At 34.2% G+C, this 15,461-nt stretch overlaps 1 protein-coding gene across 1 annotated transcript in view; it reads right to left on the bottom strand.

Moving 5' to 3' along the window:
- C7 (complement C7) overlaps window positions 1-10,426 on the bottom strand; it is a 61,563-nt gene extending 51,137 nt beyond the window's left edge. The window contains exons 1-6 of the mRNA XM_051990331.1: window positions 10,252-10,426; window positions 8,158-8,210; window positions 7,901-7,976; window positions 2,420-2,561; window positions 1,848-1,992; window positions 527-665 (exon numbers count right to left, since the gene is read on the bottom strand). Coding sequence (XP_051846291.1) covers window positions 527-665; window positions 1,848-1,992; window positions 2,420-2,561; window positions 7,901-7,976; window positions 8,158-8,210; window positions 10,252-10,257 — 561 coding nt within the window. The 5' untranslated portion in view covers window positions 10,258-10,426. The remainder of the gene's footprint in view (window positions 1-526; window positions 666-1,847; window positions 1,993-2,419; window positions 2,562-7,900; window positions 7,977-8,157; window positions 8,211-10,251) is intronic.
- Between the last annotated feature and the right edge of the window lie 5,035 nt (window positions 10,427-15,461).

Below are 15,461 nucleotides of genomic sequence, written 5' to 3'. Positions count from 1 at the left end.
CTTGAGCTGAACCCTAAAGGAACCTAAAGACTTTAAAAGATGAAATTTGAGGAGAAAATGCATTCTAGTCGTGAGTGATAGACATTGCAAAAGCAGAGATGAAAAATGGAATGTTATGTATGGAAAACATCAGGCAGCCCCCTTTGGCTGGAAGGAAGAATAATACATAATAAGTTTAGAAAAGTAGACCCTAAATATATTAGGTGTCCAAAAAATGTTTACTGAATGAATGAATAACTGGATTCTTCTGAGATAAAATTATATCATGAGGACAATTGTACCATTTTATTCAGTTATTTTTTCAATTGTGTCTGACTCTGTGACTGAGGCTAGATTTAAACTCAAAAATATGAGTTTTTCTGACTCCATGCCCAGGCACTTTGTTCACTGTGCCAAACAGCCCTGCCTGAATCATAATGAATTCAACACAGAGAAATCTTGCATGAAAGATCCAAGGTGACCAAAGATATAACATGTTCCTTAAAGAAGAGAGAGGAAACAGAAGTTCAATTATTAAATCAAATACCTGAAATGTGTAGGAGAGGACATTTGCGCTCAGCCGGTAGTACTCTTTCTGATCACCACTGAATACCTTTCTGCACTGACCACCAAAACTTTTTGTATTGATAACAATATCCTTAATTTGGCCAGTTAGTACATTAAACCTATAATAACAGAGGAGAGATACTTTTAAAGCAAAATGGCAAATAACTGGAAAATCACAAGTTAGAAAAGTCTTTAAACTCTAAAACTCATTACAACTAAGCATCTGTTCAATTGAGTTCAGAAAGAAAGGACAGAGCACTAATGCAAACCATTTCTGAAGCATTTTCCACATGTTCATGCTCTAAGTAGTCACTAACGCTAATGTATGGAAAATAAAATAGATTAAGGTCATATTTGTTACACCAGCTGCAGCACAATGGTATCTATGGCAACAGTTTATGTCTACAGCTATATCAATAGCTAAAATTAGCTCAGTTAAAAGACCAACCAATAAGCCACTTTCCACTGTACTACAACTAAGGTGGCTCTTGAGAAGTGATAATTCCCTAAAACCAAATGAAACTAATTATGTCTTGGCAATTTGACTCCCAAAATGAGCCTATTTTAGGACTTCATGTATACCCTATATTAAAAAAAAAAAACTTGATGTAAGAATCATTGATTACTATCATTTTTATGTGAATCATTTAGCTTTCATGGCTTGTTATAAGTATGGGAAATTATAAGTAGCTTTCAGAATTTCTTGGAATAGGAAAACTTGAAACTAAATTAGAAGAGTGACTGGGCAAAACACTCACTTTCTGGACCACAGCTTCCCCATCTGTAAAATGAGAGAGTGAAATAAAATGAAGTTGAAGATGCTTCCAGCATTGTATGATTCTAACAGTATAGCTTTTTCTAACTTTTATTTTAAAATTAAAATGTCCCTAGGAAAAAAAATATCTTGACTGAAGATATCTCAAGGAAGCATTTTCCAATCAGTGTGGCAAAATACATTGTTTTCTTCACTTGGCAACTCATATGTTTTCTCACTTCTTTCTGTGTATGTATATGTGTCTGTCTATTTTATCTTTTCTAGTTTTCCAGTCTGATGCCCCAATTTCATCAATGGATGTTCATTTCCTTTTAAAAGTTATGTTCTTCCCATCATATATACATATCAACAAGGAAAAAGGAAAAAAGTTTGAGCCATCTTTTCTTTTAAGTGGTAACCAAATTTCCATGAGCAATTGATAAGATCAGGAAAAAAAAAAACAGTATTTACTTAGACACACAGAACTAATATGGAGAATGGAGCCACTGGTACCAATCGATGGATGTCAGGCAGAACCTGATCTTACCCTGCTCCAGTGTATTCTATATGAGGAGGAGGTCTATCAACATCACACAAAGGTTTGTCTTCAGGGACCTCACATAAATCTTCATCACTGCCATCTTCACAATCTCGGTCTCTATTACAGACCAATGATTTGCTAAGACACTGACCTAAATGCCGGGAACAAAGGGAACAGAAGAAAAATCGATTGCCCCATTTTCTGAATTATGTCATTTTCTTAATATATGTACTTCACTGGCAGAATAATGTGAATATAATTCAAGGCCCTCCAGTGTCCCAGTGAAGGCTAGAAAGCAGTCTTTATTATCTCTCTTTTACATAAAAGAAATTAATGACCCAGAAATTTCACTAATCTGGGGCTGTACAATACAATACAATATTTTTACCCTGTGCCAATACTTCTTATAAGATATATCATTTTAAATTGCAGGGCCCTCAGAAAGGAGGATGTAAACAATAAGTCAACCAAAATCTGTTAGAGTTTGGCCTTCAAAAGGAAATAGTGGTATCCCGTTCCAATATTATAGTTCTCTTAAATTTACTGAACACATTTAAAGATCATGGCAAACAAGTTACCTGAGGAACACCTGAAAAGTTCTCCACAGCCATCTTCTGCTGGACACCCCCTTGTGGGCACACATGCTTGTGTTTCAAAAGTATCCCCAACACATGGCTGGCCACCATATTGCCCATAAACTGCTATATGCCGCCTTCGAATCTGAAAATAGAGGAACAGGATGTTTTTAAAATATCTCCCAACATTTCTTTTTTCTGAAGATTAAAACATGAAAGAAATACAGGAGATACAACTGGCCCAGAAGTTGTATCTCAGTCAACAGGCATTTATCAAATGTTTACTTTGTGTTGTCTTGGGCTAGCAGTTACAAGGAAGACAATAACAGACCCTGCCTTCTAGGAGTGTCCAGTAATGAAGGGAAGCAACCTGTAAATAACTATATATATATATATACACACACACACACAAAGTAGATGGGTTAGTAAAGAGCTGTTGTTTATCTAAAAAAGGAAACAATGAAAATAATAATCCCATTGTTGTCCTAATCTTCAGAGGAGATATATAAATTAAAAGGAGCCTTTGGCCAACATTAACTATAGTCTCAGTAGTTAGAGCAAAATGCATCCAGTGTCCTCTGTTCCTACAGAGCTAAGCTGTGCAATGAGACAAAGAAACATAAAGGAATACTATTCTCAAGGATTAAGACAATGGCCAAGATAAAATGGCATCTTATAAAATGTGTGTTGATAAGGAGGATGAGTACATGGGCATAGATCATAGGAAGTGGATTTGGCTCCAGACCACTGCATCAAAGCAAATATTGCAATCAATATAGTCACACAAATTTTTTGGTTTCCCAGTACATATAAAAGTTATGGGTTTTTTTATACTATTAACTTATTATAGCATTATATCTTAAAAATGTATATACCTTAATTTTAAAATACTTTATTATATTTTTTAAAAAGTGTTAACCATCAACTAAGACTGTTACAAGTCAATTTTTTGCTGGTAAAGAGCCTTGCCTCAGTATTGATGACTGCTGACTAATCAAGGCAATGGTTGCTGAAGGTTGGATTATCTGTAGCAATATCTTAAAATAAGACATATCAGTTAATTTTTCCTTTTACTTGGACACTTAAAGGCCAGTATAGGTTATTGGTTGACTTAATTTCAATATTGTTGTATCTCAAAAAATAGGGAATCCCATGTTGAGGAAGAAATATTGGGAACACAGGTCAAAAGAACAGTCAGAACACATATAACACTTATCAATTGAGTTCTCCATTTTATATGGACACAGTTCATTCACTCCAAAACAATTAAAATGGTAATATCAAAGATCATTAATCACAGATTACCATAACAAATATTATAATAATGGAAAAGTTTAAAATATTTTGAGAATTACCAAAGTGTGATAGAGACACAATGTGAAAAAACACTTTTGGAATAAAAATGGCTCCAATAGACTTGTTTAATGCAGAATTGCCACAAATCTTTAATTTGTAACCAAAAAAAAAAAAAAAATCTAGAAAGTGCAATAGAGCAAATCACAATTTTAAAAGGGTATTTATACAAAAGAGAAGTGAAGGGAGAAAACAAAAAATAAAGTGACAAACAAGATTAAAGATACCGAGAAATTTTTAAAGACAAAAACAACAACAATATTAGTGGTATAAATAGGAAATATGTTAGCAACAAGATGCTAAAACATTAGGTTTAAAATTAAAGGCCTATTAGGCCAATCACTTCTCACCTAAATCTTGATAATAATTGGGCAAAATAGTTGCTAGGATAGCAATGATTAAATGCTTTCTAGAAAAAAACACAAATTTCGTGTGTCCCTTTTTTCCCAATGGCCAAATAAACTGCAATCCTATGAAGAATATACCATTACTATCTCAACTTTACAGATAAATTGAGATTGAGATAGTTTAAGTGATTGTCCAAGGTCATATAGCTGGTTAATTGCTGAGACAGGATTTGATCCTGAGAAGGATCAGGGGAGGGGTGATCCCTCTAAGCATTGTGGAGATCCAAAGAGAGTAATTACTGTATAATAAGACTGTAAATAATGTCCTATATTCAGATGCTAGAGAAACTAAAATTGTTCATGAATGACTGACCTAATCCTCATACAGGATACAAGGAAGTAAACTCACAAGATCAGAGTTTAGAAGGAGCCTCAGAGCCATCTAACTGAACCCTCTCATTTTACAGGAAATAAATAAGTGCTGAGGAAGATTAAGTGATTGGTCTGAGGTAAAACAGATTGTAAACATTAATAAAACCTGAACCTATATTCTCCAACTCCAGATACAGTATCCTTTTCGCTATACCATGTTGCCTACTTAAGGGAAGAGGAAGGCAATAAGAATAGTTGCTATTCATGCTAGTTGATTTCTTCCTCTAATTGTTTAAGTATCTTTAGACAGCATTTACAATTTCCCTGGTGTAAGGAATTCTTAAAGAAGGAGTACTTAGCACCTATGTTATTATGCCTGAGGAAATTCTGGTTTTATTTATGTTATTTCTGATAGGATTACATTCTTCTGGTTTTGTTGTTGTTGTTATTGTTTTTGTCGTTTTTGCTTTTGCTTCTAATCCAAAATGTGTTCTCATCACAGAACTTTTATTTATTCATTTCTTTGAGTAGCTTTTTTTTCCCTCCTGAAGCTATTTTTTTAGGGTTTCTAGTAGTTCTGCTTCTTTTTGACATTTCTATTGCTATTTTTGATAGGAATGTTGAAGATTAAGGCTCCCTCAGAATCTCTCTCTTTCCATCTTCCTGAGAAGTCATTATATTCTTTTTCAAGTGAGTAATAAATAGCTTACTAATAGCAAGAGGTTATACTTTTGCCACACCTTATATTGATGCTGGAGCATCAGGTAATATCTCAATTTTTGGTACCTATGGGGAGGAATGGCTGAGTAATGTAGACATGACTGGTAAGGGAGGAAGACAATTCAATGTGTTTTTGGTATACTTGACAACATGGAAGGATAAATTTTTCCTTTTTTGAGCTTTTTTGTGTAATATCTATCTCTTAACATAAATAATAGTTCACTTTTTTTCTTATGTCACCTTTTCATTCCTTTATCACTCATTTTCCAATGTTTCTTTCTCAGGAATATGTTTTCGTAATGCAATTCATTCTCATCTCTTCCCTTCATTTTTACTTTTCTTTAGCTTTGTATTCTTTATACCAAAAATTCAACTCTATGCTATCCTCTTGATTACAGCCTTCCTCTGAGCCAGGAATCAGGAAAATTTGGGTTCAGATGTAGCAGTAGATACTTAGTGATTATGTAATCTCAAATTACTTAATCATTGTTGTTCTCAGTTTCCTCATCTGTAAAATGAGAATCATAATAGCATCTCCTATTACATACAAACATAATATTTGTAAAGTACCATTAGCTGTCTCCTTCACTCTCCCTCCTCATCTATACCTCCTCCTGGCTTCATTCAGATTTTAGTTAAAAGTTCCACCTTCTACAAGAAGGCTTTCTCATCCTCCTTAATGCTGGTGCCTTCTCTGTTGATTTTCTCCAATTTATCTTGTCTATTTCTTGTTTGTACATAGTTGTTCCTTTATTGTCTTCCCTCCCTTCAAGTGTGGGATCCTTAAAAGCAGGAGTTCTTGCTTTTCTGCACCCACCCATCAGTTAGCATAGTTCCTGACATATAATAAATGCTTAATAAATACTTCTTGACTGACCACATGTCAAAATAAATCAGTTTGGGCATTTAAGAATTCTGCTAGTCCTGATTTTAGTTTCCTTCTCAATCTCTTTTATGACTATAAATATTTTTTAAAATTTTTTTTATTTTATTGTCATTGTCCCATGTGTCTCTGTATTTCATTCCCCTGTCTTCATTCAAAGAACTATTGAATTTTAAAGTTAAGAAAGACCTCAGTAGACACCAAAAACAACTCTCACCTGTGTGTGATAAGTTCTACATGTCTAAAAGTTATAGACTCTGAAGCCATTTTTCTTGCTCTTTGTACAACATAATCATGTAGGTATTAAATAAATAAATTATAATCATGATTATCATGAATATAAGCATAATGCTAATGATAATTTTTTAAAAAACATTTTTTAAAACAGCCTTAAAAAGCATCCCTTAATCCCCATCAATTGGAAATGGCTTGATAAACTGTAGTTTATGGAACTATTATTGTTCTATGGGAAATGATGAGCAGGATGCACTCAAGAGAAAAAAAAAAAAAGCAACAACATGAAAAGTCCTCCATGAACTCAAGCTAAGTGAAATATACTATATATAAAATAATAGCAATGGTCAGGATGATCAGTTGTGAATGATTTTGCTATTCTCAGTAGTACAATGATCCACAGCTACTCTGAAGGATTTATGATAAAAAATCCTGTCCAAACCCAAAGTAGGAATTGGATTGTGTCTGAATACCAAATGAAGCATTCTCTTTCTCTACTTTTCTCTCTCTTTTTTTTAAACTTAAGTTTTCTTGAGGTTTTTATTTTTACTTGGGGTTAGAGATCTGTGGGTTTTTTCACAACCTGAATTTTGTGGAAATGTTTTACATAACTTCACAAGTGATTTCTTAATTGTGGGTGGGGATAAGGGAAAGAACCTACAACTCAAAAATTTTAGAAACAAATGTAAAAAAAAAAATTCGGTTTTGAATATAATTGGAGGGAAAATAAATAAATAAACAAAAAAAAAAGGAATGAATGAATGGATAGATAGAAAAATAGATAAGTAAATAAATGAAACAAAAAGCATCCCCCAATCTCAAAATGAACTTCACAACATCCTGACAGGATTCTTAAGTCAGGCTTCTTCTCACTGTGAGAATTTACATGATGATGTAACACATTTCTCAATATTATTTCTAGCCACTGACCCAAGTGCTGATTAAAAAGTCTGGAATCAATTCCCAGAGCTCCCTTCTCTCATCTACATGTATATTAAATTCTTTTTCCAGTTCAATGATAGAAAGAAAACAGGGAAGCTAGTTAGTATGATCAATTCTAAATTACTTAGGCATTGATTATCCAGTTTGTGAAATACTCATCCCCTTTGTTTCACTTCTGACCTTTAGGCTATTTCACTGTTGACAAGAAAACTGTATCTCTCCACTCAAAAGTAAAAGAGGGAGGGAAAATGTGAAATTCAAATTGGCCAACCATTAATTTGAGGTTTTAATGATCTCCCTATTCCTTAATATTACCAATAATTGAAAAAAGTATTGCATAATCCCCCTTTGCATATTGGCCCCATCTAAACTCTGTCTTAAGAAATCCTTACAACAGAAATGTAAAGAGAACACACCTCAGTTTCTCTGGACTAGTTATCTCACCATGTTCGGTTGTCTCTCCTCTGCCTTCAAAATAACATTCATAGTTTTTTTTTTTTTTTTCCCTGAAGAAAAATATTACTCCCAGGAAAGTAAAAGCACACAAAGGATTTAAAAAGTTGATACTGCCTGACTTAACTTTCACAAGCGACATTCTACACATGCATAAATAAAAACATGATGAAGTCCTACCTGAGTCTTTGTGCAGCCATCACATTCTGACCAGGAATCATAGGGATGCCAAAGGCAATTAACTGCTTGGAAAGGACTGCCACATATGCAATCATCAATTACAAAATTAATGGAAAAGAAAGAAAAAGGAAAGAAAAGAACTGTCAAAAATATGAGCATTCTTAATTAACATAGAAACTGGGCATAGACTTTCAGAATTAAATGGAAACTGCGATCTTCTGGTCCAACTCTTTCTTATCCTATTTCCAAATTCTCACCTGGAAAAAACTTGAAAACTTTCCATCAACACCATTAAAATGAACATGAACACCTGAAAAAGAACAACAGAAAAAAGCTTCATGTTAGCCTCATATTTCATTAATTTTCTATAACCAGCTGAAACTTCCTCCAAAACTAAAACCTCTTTTCCAAAATCATCATGGCAGAGCTCTTTAAAAAATATGCTAGTACAAACCAAGCTCTCTCAGGGTTTAGAGCCTTCTCATTCTAGAATATATGCCATGTCAGTCTTCTAACTCCACTCATGAGTTCTTTTGAGGCTTCCATTTTGGGGACAATTTCAGAACAACCATATTTCATTTCCCCCCACCCATACCCCAGCTGTGCTTCTAATTGTCAGGATTTTCTGCCTGTGTCCTAAGTGTCACATTCTCTTTCTCTCCTTTTCAGCTCATTTTTAAGTGTTCTCCTGTGAGCAGCTAGGTGTTACAGTACATAGAATGCTAGGTCTGAAGTTAGTAAGACACCTTCCTCAGTTAAAATTTGATTTTCAGACACTTACTAACTGGATGACTCTGTCACTGTTTGTCTCAGTTCCTCATCTGTAAAATAAATTGGAGGAGAAATCTTTGCCAAGAGAACCCCAAATGGGATCACGAAGAGCCAGACACAATTGAAATGACTGAACAACAACCATCAACAATATGTATTCTCTTCACTAAATTGTAAACTCCTTGAGAGCAGAGACTGGATTTTTTTTTGTTTGTACTCTATTTGTATTCCTAGTAACTAGTACAATGCCTGGAATATAGTAAAAACAAACAATACATTTTTGTTACTTGCCTATCTACTTCTGGCAGGTACATATTAAGCTAAAGAGGTCCAAGGAGAAAGATTATTATCCAAGAACCAGCTTAATAACATCAAAGGGGCTCAATATCAGAGAATTAGCCAGTACATGAAGTATATATGATATATATATACATATCACATATATATATGATATATATACATATAAACATATATATGATATATATTTATTTATTATATACCACATAATAAGGATAGATAGATAGATGATAGATATTGGTCACAACAATTCATAAAACTTTCCATTGTGGGAATGGAATTAAATTCTGCATTAATAAAGGAGTACCTAAAAAAATGAAATTTTTGAAGTATAAGTCTGAGTCTGATTCATTTGGTTTTCCTAAATATTGTCTTTACTTTCAGTTCCTATCATATTCCAGACATAGATTTGTTGACTCACTCATTTGATTAATCAAAAACCATTATTAGCACTTACTAGGTTCATGGAACTGCTAGGTAGGAGAAACTTCCCCCCAAAAAAATGGTTCTTGCCCTCAAGGACAGTATAATTTACAGAGAATTCTCTTCAGAGAACAATTTAAATTTATCTGTTTAAATAAATTTGAGTTCAAAATGACTAAATTTATTTTGAACTTAAACACCAAATAAAATGGGCATTTCTGTATACAGAGTATAATAGATTTCCCATTAAAATGTGAATTTTCATATATTCTGCTTTTCTCCTGAATATATAATTATATAAATAAATTAAATATATAACTTTCAAAGCTGTTCTACTACTCTATGATTCTCTCTGGCCTTAGTTCTATTCTCTTACAAGCATATTTCTTTTTTTAAAATGCCAATGACCTTCTTTTCCTTTTTCTTTTGTAATACCTTATTTCTACTTTCATTTTGCCTCCCATAATCCTTATAGGAAGAAGAAAAAAAGGAAAAGAAGTTCCTGTAATGAACAGATATAGTCAAGCAAAATAAATTTTCACACAAATCATACTCATTCTGCATCATGTCTGAGCATGTAGGTGGGTTGCTTATTTCTTCATCAACTCTGTGGAATCATTGTGAATCAGTGACTTGATCAAAGTTCTTAAGTTTTTTAAAGCATGATTTTTAGAGCTTTGTAATAGTCACCAGCCCATGTTTCTTTCCTCTGTCTTTTCATAGACTCTAAGAGTTAAAATTGGCTTCAGAAATCATCTAACCCAACCTATAGCTGGGGTTTGCCTTTTCTGTTTTCTCAGTAAATAGTTTCCCTTTAGGGATGATTTCATTGGCACAAATCAAAGGTGTGCATATCTTACCTTCATGTCTGGGAAAAAACATTCACAGTCTCTGCAGAGAAGGAATGAAATTTATCTCCTGGGAGAAACAAGTTGGGGCTACTCAAGAGCTGGAAAGAGTCAGTCAGTCTGCCTCCATCTCTGTCTCTGCCTAGCTGTTGTTTTACTTAGCACTCACTCACATATAAAGTAAGTGATCCTGAGGACTTTAACTCTTAACCCATCTGGATTCTCCAGAGACACAAACAGTCTGCCCTCGAACTGATCCCATGTCTTAAAGCCAGATACATCTTATCCTTTAAACAATTCTTGACTGCAGCCAGCTGGGGCTGCCTGGAACTGTTATTCTGAGAAATGGTATTTGTCGATCAGGAAGGGCAGAAAGTGTTCCCAGTTCATGCACATTTAAGTGCTTTCCAAGAGAGGAAATGTCATGTAAGCCAAGGGATGAGTCTCATCTCCCTTTCATGGAGGAAAGCTGCTAAATGGCATATGTGTTGGGGGAAGGGTTTAAAAGATATTATAACACCAGAGTTTGGTATTAAACCCTGTAAAAGACAAGGGATAAGGTGAAGTTTCAAATATGGCTTTCTCTCTCTCCAAAATATAAAGGAATTTAAAACATTAGACAAAGGTTAATCAAGTATCATGGCTGTCAAGTAGCTCACAAAAAAAAAAAAAAACAAAAAAAAAAAAAAACTACTTTTTAGAAAAACAATTACAAGACCCACGGATCATTAGGGCAAGCTATCAGGGAAAATCATGTTGCACATGAAGTTTTGTACTGAGCGTCTACCCCTCTTCCCTTCCACTATTCATTTTCACTTAATAATCCCCATTAGTTTGGAACTCCTCTTCCGAGAATTCTTCACAATTTCCCATCCATGCAAGCTAATGCCATTTTCACATTCTTCCAACTGAAATTAATCTCTCAGAAGTAGAAAGATTTACATGATCTGAAAAATAGAGAAGAAAGCAGAATCAAGAAACCAGTACACACAATGACAAAAATGTAAATGAGAAGAATGACAGCCTCAAAATAATCATACACGAATAGTGCAAAATTACAAAGGATAAGCAAGGCCCCAAAAAAGAGAAAGGAAGAAATACTCTATTCCCTTGAAGAAGTAGGAAATATGGAATATTACATATGTTTTCAGATTTTTCTTCATATTGATTGATTCATTTGCTGAATTTTTTTCTTTTCTCCCTCTTTTTCTTTAAAAATATTATTTATTATATGAGATGGCTCTCTGGGAAAACACAAAAGGAGGAGTACAGGGAGAAGTTCTGATAAAAAAAAAGGATATCAATAAAAATGTATTTGAAAATAAGAAATTTACTTTTCAATTTTCACATCCCTTCAGTCCTTATAGGATTAACCTCCTGATCAGCTGAGAAAAGGCTGGTAGACTGAACAGCCTCCTGGAGGCAAAAGACAAAAGATTTGACCTATCTAAATTATTAGAGAGATTATGAGAATTTTAGGTGAGAGGAGAATGCATCTTGGGAGGAAGATGTTTGAGAATAAATCTATTTTAAAAACTATTTTCTCTCTATCATATCCAAGTGTTCCAGTTTCAGGGACATACAAACCAGACAACTTGCAGCACCAAAGTACTCAGATCTTTAGAATCAGATAAAGAAGGAAAATGGAGTAGGAGAAACCATCAATACTCTTTCTCAGACCTTTCTGGGTCCTAAGCCCAAAAGTCCTGGACATAACAGGGCCTATACCACTGCTGCCCTGTTTATACCACCCCCAGACTACCTGCCTTATTTCCAGTCTAGGCTTACAATCAAGTTAGATCAACAAGCATCTATTAAGCATTTATTGAGTGCCAGGTCCTGTGCTAAATCTTGGGAATAAAAACAAGAGCTGAAAGAAAAATAAGGTCTTCCCTGAAGGAGCTTACATTCTAATGGGGGAAAACAACATTTGAATGAACTTTGGGAATATAGGAAAGTCCAGAAAGTCAGAAGTGCAACTTGAAGAAGGAAGATATGAATAGCCTGATTATTCTTCTTAAAATAGATATTTTAGGAGGAATCATTCACTAAGAACAAGGGGCTATAGGAACAGAACATACTTATATATGAAGCACAGTTTTCATTGAGGTGAGTAGTCTCTGTGGTAAAGGAAACCACTTTGCACACTGTTAGTAAAAGCAGCCTACTGTATTAAAAAACTGTATTAAAAAACAAGCACACTCAGGAACTTCTTCCCTGGACCACTAATCACCATCTGAGAAAGAAAGAAAGAAAGAAAGAAAGAAAGAAAGAAAGAAAGAAAGAAAGAAAGAAAGAAAGAAAGAAAGAAAGAAAGAAAGAAAGAAAGAAAGAAGAAAGAAAGAAAGAAAAAAGAAAGAAAGAAAGAAGGAAGGAAGGAAGGAAGGAAGGAAGGAAGAAGGAAGGAAGGAAGGAAGGAAGGAAGGAAGGAAGGAAGGAAGGAAAAAAGAAAGAAGGAAAGAAAAAAGGAAAGAAAGGAAGGAAGGAAGGAAAGAACGAAGGAAAGAAAGGAAGGAAGAAAGAAAAAAGAAAAGACAGAAGGAAAGAAAGAAAAAAGGAAAGAAAGAAAGAAAGAAAGAAAAGAAAGAAAGAAAGAAAGAAAGAAAAAAGAAAGAAAGAAAGAAAGAAAGAAAGAAAGAAAAGAAAGAAAGAAGGAAGGAAAGAAAGAAAAGACAGGGGGGAAGGGAGGAAGGAAAGAAAGAAAAGACAGGGAGGAAGGGAGGAAGGAAGGGAGAGAGGAAGGAGAAAGAAATCTAGTCTCAAAAAAGAAAGAAAAAAAAGAATTCTGTGTATTTATAATGCCCATAATGAAAAAAGAAGAAATGCACCTTTTTCCTTTCCTTACAGGAGTTAAAAAACCAATGATTTAAGATTGGGACTCATGACAGAAAACAGAGCTCAGAAGAGAAATTAAGACAAATGTATAGACTTTTGTCATCTGAATAAGAATGATATTTTAATTGAATTTTACTATTTGCAATTAACATCTATTCTCTTTCCATCCCAATTCCTCTCCCCATTCTTGATATAGAAAACATCTATATGAATTGTCAAGCAAAACAAACTCCCACATTACATATTAAAATGTGTGACTTAGTTGAAATAGTTTATTACCTTTATTACCTTTCTCTTGGGAGTTGATTAACATTCTTTATCATCCACTCCCTGAAATCATTTTTGGTCATTGTATTTTCTTTTCCAATAATTCAATTTTATTTTATTCTTGGTATCAAATTCTTTCCCTTTCTCTTCCTCTTCCACAGGCCATTGAAAAGATCAAAAAGAAAAAATATATATATTACAAATATGAATAATTGTGCAAAACAAATTCCCACATTAGCAAGTCAAAAAATAAAGGGAAAGAAGGAAGGAAGGAAGGAAGGAAGGAAGGAAGGAAGGAAGGAAGGAAGGAAGGAAGGAAGGAAGGAAGGAAGGAGGAAGGAAGGGAAAAAGGGAGGAAAAGTGGGAGGGAGGGGGAAGGAAGGGAGGGAAGAAAAGAATAATGAAAGGAAGAAGAGAAAAAGAAACAAAGAAAGAAAAAGAAAAAATCTTCAGTCTTCATTGTCAGTCAGCTGTCTATCTGGAGTCCTTTAGAATTATGGTTGATTACTTTGTTAATCAGAGTTCCTAAGTCTTCCAGGAATGATAATCTTTACAATATTGTTATACTATATAGATTGTTCTCCTGGTTCTACTCACTTTAACTTGTAATAATTCTAAAATTATTCCCAGGTTTTTCTGAAACCACAACCTTCACAATTTCTTGTAGCATAGTATATTCCATCAGATAATAGGCATAAATTCATGGAAGAATGATGAGGCACTAAGAAAGTACATATAAGGAACAGTAAGACAAAGTAAGAGAATAATGTCATAAAAACACAGACAAGATGTGTCTAAACTCTGTTATTCCTTTATGAGGTGCAAACCTCTTTGTGTCAAGAACTAGAACAGTACGGTTGACTTGGCAAACAAGCTAACCACAACTCTGGGTTGAATGATTTTCATTTTCATTTTTGAATGAATGATTTTCAGTAATGTGACATTCTATTTGGAAGTTAAAGAAATCCAAGTTCAGAAATTTGCCATGAAGGCAAAGCCTTTCATTTTTACCAGAGGGCAGAAAGGAGTTGGTTGGTTATTGTTCTTCATTCTCAAAAAGGATCAAAATGACATCACTATGTTGGAATTAAAGTACAATTTTAAAGTACAATTGGCTCACCAGAGCAATACTAGCTCAGAAAGCTGTACTCCACATTGGGCACAAATATTCCATAAGAGCATATGGGAGGGACCTTAAGTATGTCCCTACATCTTTTACTCTGATCAACATGTGCGTGTTTTCTTTGCATGAGTTATTTGTAAAGTAGTTTTTTAGGCAAGTACATTTTTGGCATTTGAATAATGTGGCCATCCCATAAGAATTGTGCTTTCTATATTAGAATCTGAATGCTCGGCAATTCAGCTCAAGAAAAGACCTCAGTATCCAATACCTTACCTTGCCAGGTGATGCTCAGACTCTTCTTAAGACAATTCAAATGCAATCAATTGAGTTTCCTTGCATGGTGCTGGTACAGTATCCAGGATTCACAGGTATGCAACAATGAGATCAGCGCAGTGGCTCTGTAGACTTTTAGTTTCGTAGTTAGTCTAATACCTTTTCTCTCACATTTTCCTTCTGAGCCTCTTACATACTGGGCTAGCTCTGGCAATTCATGTACCAACCTCATTATTAGTGTGTACAACCTTGGAAGGAATATAGACAAAGTAAGTGAACTTATCCACAGCATTCAAAATTCTTCATTGCTGTAACCAATGGCTCCACATATGTATGGTTTTGGTGATGGCTGATGGAGATCCTTTGTTAGGCCAAAATTATCAGCACTAGCAGCAGAGAATCAATCCATACTTTCTTGCATTTCAATTTCAGAGGCTGCATTGAATGCACAATCATTTGCAAACAAAAAGACACCCATCAATTCTCTCTCTTGACCCATAAATAACCTGAAGGGCATCATAAAAGCATTTTGGATTATTACTATCACCATAAAACTGAATTTTACTTATCTTCCTATTGAGCCAAGAAGCCTGCATCTCTTAAAGCTTCACTTATCCTTCACTTTTGCTGAAATTTAATGCTATCTTCTTAGAAGTATATATGTTGTAAATAAAAAGCTATAATAAAAAAATAAAAATAAAAATAATTGAGTTGCAAATTCTAA

Source organism: Antechinus flavipes, chromosome 1 (assembly GCF_016432865.1).
Source record: "Antechinus flavipes isolate AdamAnt ecotype Samford, QLD, Australia chromosome 1, AdamAnt_v2, whole genome shotgun sequence".
NCBI classification, from domain to species: domain Eukaryota; kingdom Metazoa; phylum Chordata; class Mammalia; order Dasyuromorphia; family Dasyuridae; genus Antechinus; species Antechinus flavipes.
The sequence above is the reverse complement of the archived record's forward strand: the minus strand, read 5'-3'. Positions and strand labels throughout refer to the sequence as shown.